Source organism: Camelus dromedarius, chromosome 4 (assembly GCF_036321535.1).
Source record: "Camelus dromedarius isolate mCamDro1 chromosome 4, mCamDro1.pat, whole genome shotgun sequence".
Classification (NCBI taxonomy): Eukaryota; Metazoa; Chordata; class Mammalia; order Artiodactyla; family Camelidae; genus Camelus; species Camelus dromedarius.
This window is the reverse complement of record NC_087439.1, coordinates 10841096-10854742: the sequence shown is the minus strand read 5'-3', so window position 1 is coordinate 10854742 and position 13647 is coordinate 10841096. Positions and strand designations below refer to the sequence as shown.

General features: G+C 53.0%; 2 protein-coding genes across 2 annotated transcripts in view; one reads left to right on the top strand and one right to left on the bottom strand.

The window, feature by feature from the left end:
* Window positions 1–7583: 7583 nt before the first annotated feature.
* TMEM185B (transmembrane protein 185B) lies at window positions 7584–10460 on the bottom strand. The gene has a single exon (XM_010979165.3). It carries the CDS (start codon window positions 9960–9962, stop codon window positions 8910–8912), a length of 1053 nt encoding a protein of 350 aa, XP_010977467.1. The 5' UTR covers window positions 9963–10460; the 3' UTR covers window positions 7584–8909.
* Window positions 10461–10577: 117 nt separating this feature from the next.
* RALB (RAS like proto-oncogene B) overlaps window positions 10578–13647 on the top strand; it is a 64539-nt gene continuing 61469 nt past the window's right edge. Inside the window, exon 1 of the mRNA XM_031451255.2 lies at window positions 10578–10624. The gene's annotated coding sequence lies outside the window, so the exon portion shown is untranslated. The remainder of the gene's footprint in view (window positions 10625–13647) is intronic.

The following is a 13647-nucleotide window of genomic DNA, read 5'->3' as shown; positions in this document are numbered from 1 at the left end:
AAGAAGATAAAATAACAGATCACCTCAAGATTGTATTAAAAATCTCCAAACTGAGAAATCTGCACTGCAGTCAGAAAAATTAGTTAGAAAAGGGAGGCAGAAACTGCTCTGGTAGAAACTTCAAGTCCCGAACTCATCGAGAAAAAGAAAGAAGTGAATTTTCACCAAGTAGCCCATCTTTACAAAGCGTCTCTCAGGAAGGGCTCTCCCCCTTGGGGATCAGGAGGGAAGAGGCCTGACGTCTAGGAACAGGATAAAATGGGGTTTAATGCAATCACACAGACTGACACGTCAGGGGTCCTTATAGGGACCTGGAGACCCAGGTGTGGCTTGAGAGGCTCTGTGAGTCATCTTGTTTCTCAGGTCTGTAGGTAGCCTCCCAGGAAGGGGTCCTGCCCAGCGCCCACGCCAGGGACTGACCTGCCTCCCGGGCTGGAGGGGAGGGTTGGGGCCAGTACAGGGAGGTTAGTTCAGCCCCTGAGTCACGGTGGCAGCAGGAGCGGGCTGGCTGACCCTGTGGACTTCCTTCCTGGGCTTGTTTATGGGGCAGGCTCAGCTGTTCCTTCCCCTTCAAGGTACCTGGCTGTCAATTTCCCACACTCTTTGTGGGCCTTGGACCCGAGCCCAACACATCAAAACTCAGCAGGATGGTCCCTGAGCCAGAGGAGGTGCAGAGGGTCTCCTTGGTGAGCGTGGGGGCAGGGAAGGACTGCTGGGGCTGGTCCAGGTCCCCACACTGAGGCCTGGCCCGTCTCAGCACTCTGCTGTCCTGACCTCTCTGCTGGTGCTGCTGGGGTGGGAGTGCCCCTGAGAAACACAGGCGACAGGCCTGCGTGTGCTGGCTGTGTCTGCTCTAGATGGGGAGGGCAGGGAGGTGGCCCTGGGGTGGAAGGCAGCCAGAACCCACCACTGGGGGCCACTGAGGAGCCTCAGGCCACCGTGGGCCCGGAGACCCCAGGTCATGGCCGACAGGTGGACAGACAAGGCACCCAGGATAAGCAACTGCCTTGCCAGGCCAGACTTACTGGCCTCCTGAAGACGTAGACCGTGGTCAGAGGCCAGCCCAGCTTCCTTGGCTGAAAGAGCCTGTGGCCCTCCAGCAGAGGCTGCTCCGTCCAGGGAGATGGAAGGCCCAGTGGTCACCAAATACGTGTGTGGGCTCCCCCACACCAAGCAATTGTCTGTGACACTAGCTGGGTGTCCTACAATTCCACTCAGTTCTGACACAGTCAACCTGGAGAGAGTGCCAGACTCCACAGGTTGAGGGCTCAGTCCCACAAGACTGTCCCTTACTTCCCGCAGCTTTAGACCCAGTCACAAGTCCCTGGTTATCACCCTTGCTTCTGACCAATCAGCTGAAGATGGACACCCTCCTCGGGCTTGATTAATTTGCTCGAGTGTCTCACAGAACTCAGGGAAACACGTACTTATGTTTACCCCTTTTTCAAAGGACATAATGAAGGAGATAGATGAACAGCCAGGTGAAGAGACCCAAGCTGAAAATTCCAAGCTTCTCACCATGGTTTGGTCTTTCTGGTGACCAGCCCCTATCCAGGAGCCCACCCAGAGTCACCTCAACAAAAGATGCTCCCAGTGCTTTTATCACTTGGAATTTACAAGCAATTTGGGAGCCCTATGTCAGGCATAGAATCAAAGACGAATATTAAAACAAGAGATGCTCCAAGTGCTCTGATCACTTAGGAAATTATGAGAGTTTTAGGAACTCTGTGCCAAGAACCAGGGACCAGAGCCCAATATATATATTTTTCTGTTATCTCACATCACTGCCCTTGGTACATAGTAGGTGCTCAGGAAATGTGAGCTGAGTGAGTATTTGGGCCTTTCGTGCTTAGTGTGTGTGAGGCACTGAATTGTGTTCTCCCTCCAAATTCATAAGCTGAAATCCTACCTGCCAACGTGATGGTATTTGGAGGTGGGGGCTCTGGGCAGTAATTAGGTTTGGATGAGGTCATAAGGGTAGGGCCCCATGATGGAATTAGCGCCCTTATAAGAAGAGATACTAGACAGCTTGCTTCCTCTCTCTCTGCCATGTGAGGGCACACTTAGAAGGGGGCTGTCTGCAAGCCAGGAAGGGAGCCCTCACCAGAATCTGACAGCGCAGGACCCTGACCTCAGACTTCCAGCCTCCAGAACTGTGAGAAATAAATGGCGGTTGTTTCCATCACCCAGTTGTTGTGAAGTCACCCAGTTTATAGTATTTGTTACGGTGGCCTGGGCTTAGACTGTGTATTTTGGGCACATGGCTGACTGCCACTTGCCCTTGTGTGCGGGGGCATGCCATCTTCCTCAGGGAGGGGCCTGTACCTTCTTCCTCTCTGGGCTTTTCCCTCCCATGGATCCCCGGGCTGGCCCAGGCCATGAGGGGCACACTGGGTGACCTGCTGGCCTGCTCTGAAATGCCCCCTTCTCACCTGCCAGGGTCCCCCAGCAGGGGCGGCAGTGTCTTCGGGACATCTCGAGTGGACGTCTTGAGCAAGGCCGTGCCTCCCCACCCGTGACTTCTGCCCAGAGCCTCTGTGGAGGATGGTGGCCATTCAGAGGCCACCCCAGCTGCCCCTGACTGGATGTTCTGGCCCTGTTTGGCCTCCTGAGGTTGAGACTTGGGTCTAGGTGGCCGCATCCCCAATCTCCCAGCAATTAGAAGTTGGGCCTCATGTTTCAGAACCCTGCACCCCTCATCTGTGGGAAGAGTCTGGCCTGGTCCTAGGGGTCAGCCAGGAGACCAGGCTTAGCTGTCCTGTGCAAGGGGTCAAGAGCCTGTCAGGGACCAGGGACGGAGTGGGAGGCTAAGCAGAGCTGGAACAGAGAGGGGCAAGTCAGGCCTTGAGTAGAGAAAGGGCCTTAAGTGATGCTCAGACTATTTAACCACCAGTACAGCAAGCCCTGCCCTCCCCCAAGACAGAGTCCTGTCATTCAACATGCTGGGTAAGTGGGAGGTGGGGTGTCGGGGCAGTGGCAGGGCAGCCTGGGGCGTGGGGCAGGGGCAGCCCTGGCTGGACAGCAGTCGTGGCCTCGGGCAATTGCCACAGACAGGAGGAGTTCCAGATTCTGCTCTCACTGGTGGACAGTCACCCGATATGTGGCGGGGACAGGCTTCTGGGAAAGGTCTCAGGCTGGTGGAAGAGTCTTGGAGATGCCCACTCTGCTCACTGCCCTTAGTTAATGCCTGGAAGGGCTGGGTCAGAAGGCCAGAGTGGCCACAGGGTGAAACTTCAGCCGTGTCTGACCAGTCATATTTCAGCTCCAGAGACCTGCTCAGGACAAGCTGAGGATGGATGGAGGAGGGCTGTGATGTGAAGAGGAAGGAGGGCTGGTGACACTTGTTGGGGGGAGGGGGCGAGGAGGCACTTGTCCAGGAGGCGGGGCTCCTGTGACAGGGCTGTGAGCTGACCAGCAGAGGTGTGGGGTGGGATAAGAGATGTGGTGGACCTCGTGGCCCCAGATCCTGCACAGGGTGTCTGGCTGGACTCAGCAAGAGGAGGGTGACAGGCAGGGGCAGGGCAGAGGCAGAGGGGCTGGGGAGGGGGGCCCGACTGTTCTGAGCTGCGGTGGTGGAGGGAGCTTTCCAAACCCATTTCCCCTCCCCCGCCCTTTAGTAAGCTATTTAACCAACAGGACACCCTGAGAACACAGAGAGGAGGTGGCCTGTGAGCTCCGGGGGAACGACTTCCATCCCTACTTCCCCTTGGTGGTCAGGGTCACCCGCCCCAGCCAACACAGCCGCCCTTGTGATGGGCTCTCTAGGGGAAATAGTGTTGCTGCCCCAAAAGGAGAACCACTGAGGACCAGAATCCAAGAGCTCCCCCAGGTCCCTTAGTTCTGGATGAAATTAAGTGAAAACCCAGCAGGACCAGCAAAGGGCTCAGGCCCTCCAGAAACAAAGGTATGAGTTACCCACTGGGTTACGTAACTCAACCAACCGAGATGCCGGTGGAGGACAATGGAATCGTGGAGGGTCACAGGGAAAGAAAGCGTCCTGTGATCTACGAGGGACGGACAGTACCTGTTATTTCCCCTTCCCTGCAATGGCGCATGGATTTGAATATATTTCACCCAATTTTGTCAGTTTCTGGTGTACAGCAGAGTGATTCAGTTGTACCTGTATGTATATAATATACATATTATTTTTTATATTGTTTTTCATTATAGGTTTTTACAAGATTCTGAATATAGTTCCCTGTGCCATGCAGTAGGACCTTGCTTTCTATTCTGTTTGTAGTAAGTGTGTATCTGCTAATCTGAGACTCCTAATTTATCCCTCTTCCCCGCCTTCCCCTTTGGTAACCGTAGTTTGTCTTCTATGTCTGTGAGCCCAATTCTGTTTTGTAAAGAAGTTCATTTGTGTCATTTTTTTAGATCCCACATGTAAGTGATATCAGATGGTATTTGTCTTTTTCTGTCTGACTTACTTCACTTAGTATGACCATCTTTAGGTTATTTCACCCAATTTTAATTTTCTTTCCCCTCTCTTCCCCCGGCTATAACATAGGGCAGCAAGTCTCAGAGTTTTGGGTCACAGGACCCCTTCAACAGTTAAAAATTGTTGAGGACCCCAAGGCGCTTTTGTTTATGTGAGTTGTGGCAACAATTACCACGGTAGAAATGAAAACCTATTACTTTAAAAAAATATTTATTAATTCATTTAAAACAATAAATCCATTACATGTTAACTTTTTTTTAATGAGAAATAACCATATTTTCCAAAGCAAAAGAAATCTGGTGAGGAGGCAAGTGGCACTGCTTTTGCATTTTTGCAAAACTTTACAGTCGGGCTTAACAGCAGGCAGCTGCACTCTGGTCCCTGCTTCTGCGTCTCCTCTGCTGCAGGGTGAGGACTGTGGGAAGAATCTGCTTCCCCCAGAGGTGTCGTTGGGAAAGGGAGGCACTTGTGGACCCGCAGGGGGACCGCATTTTGGAGGTTAACTTTAATCCACACATTCTAGAATATACGGAGAGAACATGACGCAACGGGAGGAGGCAGAGATGCCTCCGAATGCCCTAGGTTAAGAGGTGCGTGAAGGAATGACGAAGCAGCTCTGCCTTGTCTTCCTCCTCCCTTTGGGAAGGGGAGAGCCACTGTCTGGCTGCGAGGTCGGTGGTGTCCTGCCAGATGGGAGAGCCGGTTCTGAAGTGAAAGCTCAGGAGAGGGACGTCCGTCTGCCAGCCAGGGGGGCGCTTTGATCGTTAGCTTTGGTTACCCAGCATCTGAACACCCTTCCTTTTCTGAGGGAGGCAAAGCCTCCACTGAGTAAGTTTTGGCAAAGTCCTGTCCCCTCCTACTCACGCTAAAGAAACCAGGTAATCTCTCCTCTCACCTTCTGGAAGCTGCAGAGCAAATGCGTGCCTGAGGTGCCTAGTCCCACCCTCCCTCCTAGTACTTTAATCGAGCTCATGGCAGAGACAGTTGAAGGATTACTCTTGGCAGCAGGGACACTGGTGGCGTTTGTTATTTTGGTGGCAGTGTCTTGTGGCCAGCGGTGGGTTACCAGTAGCAGCATCCTCAACAAATGGTCCCTGAAGGACTAACTAGCTTGGGTTTCTGGCAGCACAACTTCCCCTGGTCCCTACACGCTTGCTGAGCTGGGCGCCAGCCTTCCTGGCGGTGTGCAAGCTACCTGTGCCCCCTAGACGGCTTCCCCTGCTGAGCCAGACGTGCCGGTTTCTCATCCAGAACCCAGGGGAGGCCTGGCCCGGAGGGTCCGCTTGGTCCTTTACCTGGTGTGCCACCTCGGTTGGTCCAGACTCCACTTCTTCCTCGTTTCCGAGCACCTCCTGCCTGGCTGGTCTCCCTGTGCCCAGGCTTGACCCTTCCAAAGCATCCCGCACAGCCCTGGAGAAACCCCGAGTACAGGACGCTCATAAAACCATCCTGTGCAGACCCTCCAGGACTCTCAAGTTTAAGAGGGCTCTGAATGCAGGGCCTTCCTTATCTCACCTCAAATCTGTCTCTCTTACCACCCCTCCCCAAATCCCCTCCTAATTATTATTACAATAATAAACAATGAACTTTAAAAAATTATACAATGTTTGTAAAACAGAAGGGGGAAAATCATTCATGTTCTACCACACATTTTAGGATTGCTTTCCAGTCTTCAAAACTCTCTCGCAGTATCTGTGCAGACTGGGTCATCGTCCCCTGGGCCTGAACTGGCCACCTCATTGAGCTCGCGCTTGCCTTGTGCTTTGTCCAACAGAATAAACCACCTGACACCCATCACGTGGGAGCAGGGGCTCTGTTTGTGCTTTTGGGATTGGCTTGGCCTTGTGTGCTTCTGCCATGAGAAAGAACAAGCCCCAGGGACTGCTCCTCCTTCCTCTGGGACCCAGAACAGAATAAGGGACTAGGGGTGGAGCAGACCTGAACCACACCCATAGCCTGGAGCGTAAGTGCCGTAGGCCCCAGAGTGAGAATTGTAACTGCAGGCTGCTAAGACTTTTGAGGTTGTTTTGCAGCAAAAGCTGACTAAAACATCTTGCAGGAGAAACTCGAGAGTTACAGAATTTGACACATGCTAAATAGTGTGGACAGTTTAAGAGTTATACCGGCAATTATGTAACTCCCAAGCACAGCTGAGATTGTGTGAACTTGTCTAGACCAAACAACTTTCTACAACCTGTCACTTTGGATGTTTTCACCTAATGGTCTTGAGGCAGGAGAGGTCTGATGGGATGACCTACCAGCGTGAGAAGGCTTGTAATCACATTCAGGTACTGGCTCTCCAACACTCGGCCACCCTGGGGCAGAGATGGGGTGGGTTGGGTGAGTGCAGGGAGGGACCCACTGGGTTAGGAGGGATTGTTTCAGGTGCCAACAAAACCCTAGCCTGCGACTGTAGCCAGGAGGGGCTGATGATCCCACTGCTGCCCCCAAACCTCCCCTTCAATTGCTCCAGCAACCTCCTCCTCCACTCCTAAATCTTCCTGAAGTGGAAGCCAATGTCTGAGATATTAATTGGGGGTGGAGGGGCAATCCGGGGGCACAGGGCTCTTGAAACCAAAGATGGGCCTGAAGTTCCAGGTGGGGGTCACCCGAGGCCAGCAGCATCCTTCCCTGTGTACCCTGCTCTTGGCTTGGTCCCTCCCATGGGGAGGTTGCTGGGATGAGCAGTTTTCCTGTCACTTTTGTATGCTTTGTGTGTGCAGGCAGGAGCCACATTTGAGTTGCTTTCCAGTGTATCTGCACCTCCCAGCACATCTGCTCACAGTAGGTCCTCAATAAATGTATCTGTTGAGAAAACGAATAAATGAATCCTTTCTTATGAAATATTACATCCACTGCTGCTGGGGGCTGCGTCCCACATTCTGACGGCTGGCATAAACCAACTGTGTCCGTGTGACCCTGGTTCAGTTCTAGGTGACTAAGCTGAGCTGTGGCATCTTCAGGCTTTTGGGGACCCAGGTTCCCAAGGGCTGGCTGTTGTTGCTAGCATGTCCTCTCGCTGGGAAATTTACTTAATTCATTTGGAGCCCAGCTGAGATCATTTTTACTAGGTGGCTAATAACAGAAATGGATTCCCTCCATTCTCCTCCTTAGTAATAATATCATACTACAGTAATGCTCCTTTTAGTTTTAACCTCCTTTTGAAAGTATTTATTTGTTCTCAGTCATAAGACCATGACTTTCCCGGGACCTGGTTTTTGCCCTTGTGATTCCCTGGCGTACCACCAGTTATCTAAAGCAAAGCTGTACTTATTTAAAAAATAATCTGAACTATTATTTCCCTGTTGCTGCCAGGTCAAGAAGTTTGGACCTTAAAATAATATTCGATCCTGTCAACCATTTTTGGTAAAGGCCACTCTCCCCTTTTCCAATGGCAAGTATAAACCCCACTTTATATTATGGCCACCTAAGATTCTAAGCATCTTAGAAATGGGACAAACCACTCGCTGCTTATTTTGCTTGTTCCTGAAGAGATGTCATTGCCTGTGTGGAAAAATTCAAGGTGCTAAATACCAGTGTCACTCTATGGTCTGGAACCACACTGGAGCCTGTCACCTGTTCCCAAAGGATGGTGGCTCCTTCCAAGAGAGACCTGAAAACTGTACAGACTGAGTCATCTAACACCTGAATATTAAGATCCTTGGGACTTTCGATCCCTGTATTCATGCCTGGAACTTTGATAAGATCCCACACTAGGTACACATTCATGTTTTAAGCAGTCTTTAACAACATCTGCAATAGACATATATTTTCACATGTAAACTTAAAAAAATACTTTAACATAATACACTGTACTGCACAGAACTAGAATTCAACATAATATATTACATTGCTAAATTTTCATATAAATATGGATTCACTGCATTAGAAAAATTCATCTATTATGCTATTGAAGACCAGCATCAGTAAAGCCCAAAGAAAAACTATTTTAACAGTAGGAACACCAAAAATAACAACTATGAGCTTTATAAGCAAGTGGTGGGAGAGAGAATTCTTAACACTTGCTGTTGATTATATCACAACAGGCACAGTTTGAAATACAATTTTAAGCTAGCAGTGTATAAAAATACTTTTCAAAACAATACTTTTGATAGGTATGGTACCACTTTACAAATCCCCAGCTGTGTGGTTTGAGGACCTGCTAAAACAATTCAATTGACTGCTCTCAGTCAGCTATTCAAACACCAGCCTGGAAAACAAGTTCCTCACACATGGGCGCACAGCACACGCACACACGGCCATATATTAAAATAACCTCCTACATCTATGGTGAATACTGAGGAGTCACTGACAGGCATCAATCTCAAACAAGGCATGAAATGATGTTTGGAGCCTGATTTCAGTTCCAGGTTTGGGATGGATGAGCAAAAGAGGCCAAAGTAGGGTGGATTTTGTGTGTGTGTGTATGGTTTCTAGTCCACTTGTGAGCACTCCCAAGAAGACGAGTTTAATCTGGCATATCAATATTTAACTTGGGAGGTGGGGGAACGTATTTTCCAGGGCTCTGGGTTATCACTACCCTGGCCTTCTTTCCAAACATTGGAGCAATTTTAGGAGCTTCTGGAAGTGACGTTTCTTCGGCATCTTCACTATCTTCGTGATGGAGATCGTATGAAATGTTCCCGTACTCTCGTAAAAATGGGAAAATTTCAAGCAGAAACTGACAGAAATCTCTGCGAATACCAAACCACCAGTGGTTGCCTCCTTTTCGCCTAAATGTGGTGGCCATTAAAGTGATTAATGAGAGCCAAAGGGGGACAAATATGGAGATGTAGGAGAATGTGTTGTGGCCGTCCAACCTGTGAACCAGTAGAACCTCAAAAGTGAGCAGGGGCACGACAATCGTGATCCAGCTGATGGCCATGGTCACGTGTGTTCTTCGCTGCTCGGCAACCACATCCAGGGAGCGCAGGAACAGGAGGGACCAGACGATGTAATAGAGGACCACCACGCAGAGGAACGACATGAGGATCCACAGCGGCACAACCACCACCAGCCACGGCCACTGGATGATCCTGTCCAGCCTCAGGGCGATGAAGATGAACTGCAGGATGTTGACAGAGCACAGGATCTCCAGCTCGAGGGACCGGTCGTGTCGGAAGCCCCACACGCAGGCGGCCACGGACACGGGGGATACGAAGAAGAGTGGCATGAAAACCAGCAGCCAGAAGTGGGTCCCCCTCTCCACTCTGTCGCACACCAGGACTTCGAACATGAGCAGCAGCAGATGGATGCCCACGGCGATCAACATGGCTTTGAACTCCACGCAGGCTTCCCCCTCTGTGCGGTAGCGAGGGTTTCGGGCCCAAACGCCCGCGCCCACCGAGGCGCCGACGATGACCAGGAGCTTCCACAGCCATATAGGGGCGAAGACAGCCCAGTAGCTCCACTGGATGATGCCGTCCAGGCGGAGGGGCAGCAGCACGGAGAAGAGCAACAGGCAGGCGTAGATGAGGAACTTACTCGGGTTGAAGTCCTGGAACAGGCCCCTGGGGTTCATGGCGAAGCAGCTGCTCGCCCACTCGGGCCTGCTGCTCAGTCCCGCTCGGCAGGCGCCGCGTCTGCGCCGCTTCCCGGGCCCGCCGCCTCCCCGGCCCGGCCTGCGTCGCCTCTAGGTGGGCAGCCGCGGGGCGCCGGCGAGGAGGAGGTTCCGGCCTGCAGCGCCGAGACCGGAACACGTGCGCGCGCGGTCACGTGGGCCGGCCGGAAGCGCGGTGGGGCGTGGCGTGCGCGCCCGCGCTCTCCCAGCGATCCGCGGGGCCCGGGGCGGCTCGGTGACCAGGAGCCGGGCGCTGCCTCGGCCCCGCCACCGCCCGCCTTCACTCCATACCCATTTGGAAAGCAGCTATTGCGTGTGGCGCCAGGGGGACGGGGAGGGTGACTCCGGCCGGGGACCTGGCGTGCTGCTGACTCCCCGGCCGGCCCGTTCACAGCAAGCGGGCCGGGACCTCGGGCAGACGCTTCCTGACGGCGCCGGCGGCGGGAGGCGAGAGTGAGCTCACATCCTCCGGGCCCGCCCAGGGGCGGCACCCAGGCGGGAGGCGGGGCCGGGGCGGGCCGGGACCCAGGCTGGGGGCGGGGCCGAGGAGCGGTGGGGCGCGGCCTGCCGCAGGTTCCTTACTCCCCTCTCCAGCAATCGACCCAGGGACTCTGGCGCCCGCGGTGAGGCTCCAACGCCGGCAGCGGGGAGGGGGAAACGGCGTGGGCTCGAGCCAGGGCGGATGTGGGAGTCTGTGAGCGAGGGAGTAGGTGCTGGTAACTATGAGTGCACAGGGCGGGTGTGCATGTGTGAAGACGTGGAGTCGGGGATGAGGCGGTGGGTTTGTCCCTGTGCTGAGGAGGCGGGCGCTTGGGTACAGTCACTGCATGGGGTAGGTTGGAGGGCTTTGCCTGGAATATATGACTTCCAGGGCTGGACTCCACCTGGCCGGGCAACAGCAGTTCTCAGGCTGCCAGTGAAATGGCCGAGGCAGGGTGCCTAGGCGGCGGCGGTGGTGGTCTTCCATCTGCCCTTTCACCCCGGAGGTGGAGGGTAGGTGCTGGCAGGGTGTTAGACTCCGCAAGGCCCCTCGGCAAAGTTCCAGGAAACAAGTGAGGAAACTGGACCCAGCAAGCAGCTGCTTCCTGCTCCAGGTGACCCTGGTTAGGAGCAAAATGGAAATTCAGATTCAGGGCTCTCAACTTTCAGTCCCTAATCCTCATTGTGACTTATCTGGCCCTGCCTCAGTCCGGTTCTCACAGAACAATGTTGGAACCAGGGCCCTGGGCCAGAGGTCAAGAAATCTGGGTTCTAGTCCAGGCTCCGCCACCCACCAGCGGAGAAACCCAGGCCCACCCTCCTTGGCCTCAGTGTCCTGGGCTGTTAAGTTGAGTGCTGGTCTGAGTGGTCTCCAAGGGACAGCAGTGCTGCAGCAGATCTGTAACTTGGAGGCCCCCCCCCCACCAGCTGGGCAGACCCTGGAGTACATCTCCTCCCTCCCTTCCCCATTCCCTAGTTGCTTATCCTTCCTGCGTTTCAGCCCTCCTGGAATGCTGCCAATACTCAGTACTGGGCTCTGAGTAGCGGGGGCTGTCAGAGGGATGTATCTGGTGTCAGGGTCACCACAGGGTAACGGGGAAGGGCTTTCCAGGAGAAAAGTGGGGGCCGCAGTCCAGACTCAGGAGCTGGATTTCCCCAGGTCAGCAGCGACAGGGTGCATGGTGTAGGGTGGAGAGTCCCAGTGCTCAAAGATACCCCACAACTTCACCGCTCCCACCTCAGCTGTGGACAGCCGAGTGGTGCTTGGGGAAAGGACTTTCAGCTGAATGAGCCCCGCCAGTCCTCAAAGTTAGCCCTGAACACTGATCTCATACATGTGTCTTCAGGGCCCTTTATTTGTTTGGAATCCCTTGGAGTCATTGTGGGGAGACAGCAAAGTGGGGCTCTAACCTTGCACCCTCAACCCCTTCTTCTCATCCAGAGTTTCTCTAATCTGTCTGTTTTGCATATTGGTTTTTCTTTTGCTTTTTCCTTTCAAGAAGGGCTTTGTCAGCTAAAGCAAAATTTAAAATTCAAAACCCCTATACCAGTCCAACTATGAAATGGACTACTTGAGGTCTAGATGAATCAATACATGGAAAACACTTTGCATTTAAAGAAATGTGAGCTGTCACTATTACCACACTGGGAAAGGGGAAGCCTGAGGAGGGGAGGGGCCTGCTGGCAGCTCCACAGGGAGGCAGTGGCAGAGCCAGGACCTTCTGGAGTCAGAAGTCCTCAGTCTTCTCCCTGTAGCCAGATCACCTCAGGGCCTTTGCTGCCAGCTTTGTGGCAAAGATGGAGTTTAGCTTGTGTTTTCTCATCTCTAGAGCTCCTCAGTTAGGACAAGTGCCTGGTTTTCTTTCTGGAAGGAGGCTCTTGAGATGGCCTGTCACACTGTGATGTGACCATGCTGCCTGAGGGAAGTCAGAACCTGGTTCCAGGTTTGTGCCAAAGCCACAGGTAGAGGGCTGCTGTCTGCCGTCTCAGCCGGCTTTACTGGGCCCACAGGCCTGGACCCTCAGTTCTGTATGTTGGACACCCCTCCTTTGATCTCTTTCTGATGTGGTCAGTCTCTCAGGGACCTGCCCTTGTCTTAATATTTGCCTTTAAAGCTAACACGGATTGTTTGCTGTGTGCCAGGTGCTGACGGCCCAGCTGCCTCTAAGGCCAGGACACTAACCACAGTGTACATGCGTTCATTTACAGAGGGCGTGTGGGTACGTGCTCTAGTCCCCCGTGCAGGCCTGTCTTTCTCCTGAGCAAGATCCCGGACGGGGCTTCAGGCCCGGGGAACCCTTGACCCCAGGTGGTCTGGGGACCCTTCTCTGACCTCCTGTCACATCAAAGGCTTTGCTCCTAGGCGACTCCTTTCACTGGGTTGAGTCTGTTTGGTCATCTTTCTTCCCATGAGACTTGAGTTCCAGGCCCCCAGCCAGCACTTTTGTCATAAGAGTGCCTAAGAAAAGTTGGTTGAGTGAGTGAGTGAATGAATTAATTTGATGCTACACGCTTCGGGGACACTCCTGCCCCAGATCAGGAGCTCAGAGCCAGGTCCAGTCCTCTCATGGCCAGCACAGCAGGCCCTGTGCTGTCCCCTCCCAGGCCTGGGCCATCATGTATTCTTTATCAGTTTCCAACTGGAGCTGTAACAACTTGCCATAAACGTAGCAACTTAAAACAATGCTTGTGTATTATCTCATCATTTTTGTGAGTCAGAAGTCTGGGCATAGGGTGGCTCAGCTGGTTCTTTGCTTGCGTCTCACAAGGCTGAAACCATTCCCTTCTGGAGGCTTGGATGTGAACCTCCTTCCAAGTTCACCGAGCTTGGCAGAGTTCAGTTCCATGGGGTTGTAGGACTGAGGTTCCCAGGTCCCTGCCAGCTGTCCATGTCTTCGAATCCCTCTGGCTGACTCTTCTATTATATCTCTCTATTCCTCCTGCCTCTTCTGTTTTTAAGGACTCATGTGATTACATTGGGCCCAGCTAGATAATCAGTTGCCCTGAGCAGCAGGCACCTTTCAGCCACGGTCCCCTGGCCCCAGGAGACAGGATCCCTTTGCTGAATGTCTTCCTCATGGGTGACTTGGGCAGGGAGATGACCCCTACCAAGAGCCCGGGTACATTTTCCCTTTCAGACTTACTAAGATTTGCCTACATCAGCATC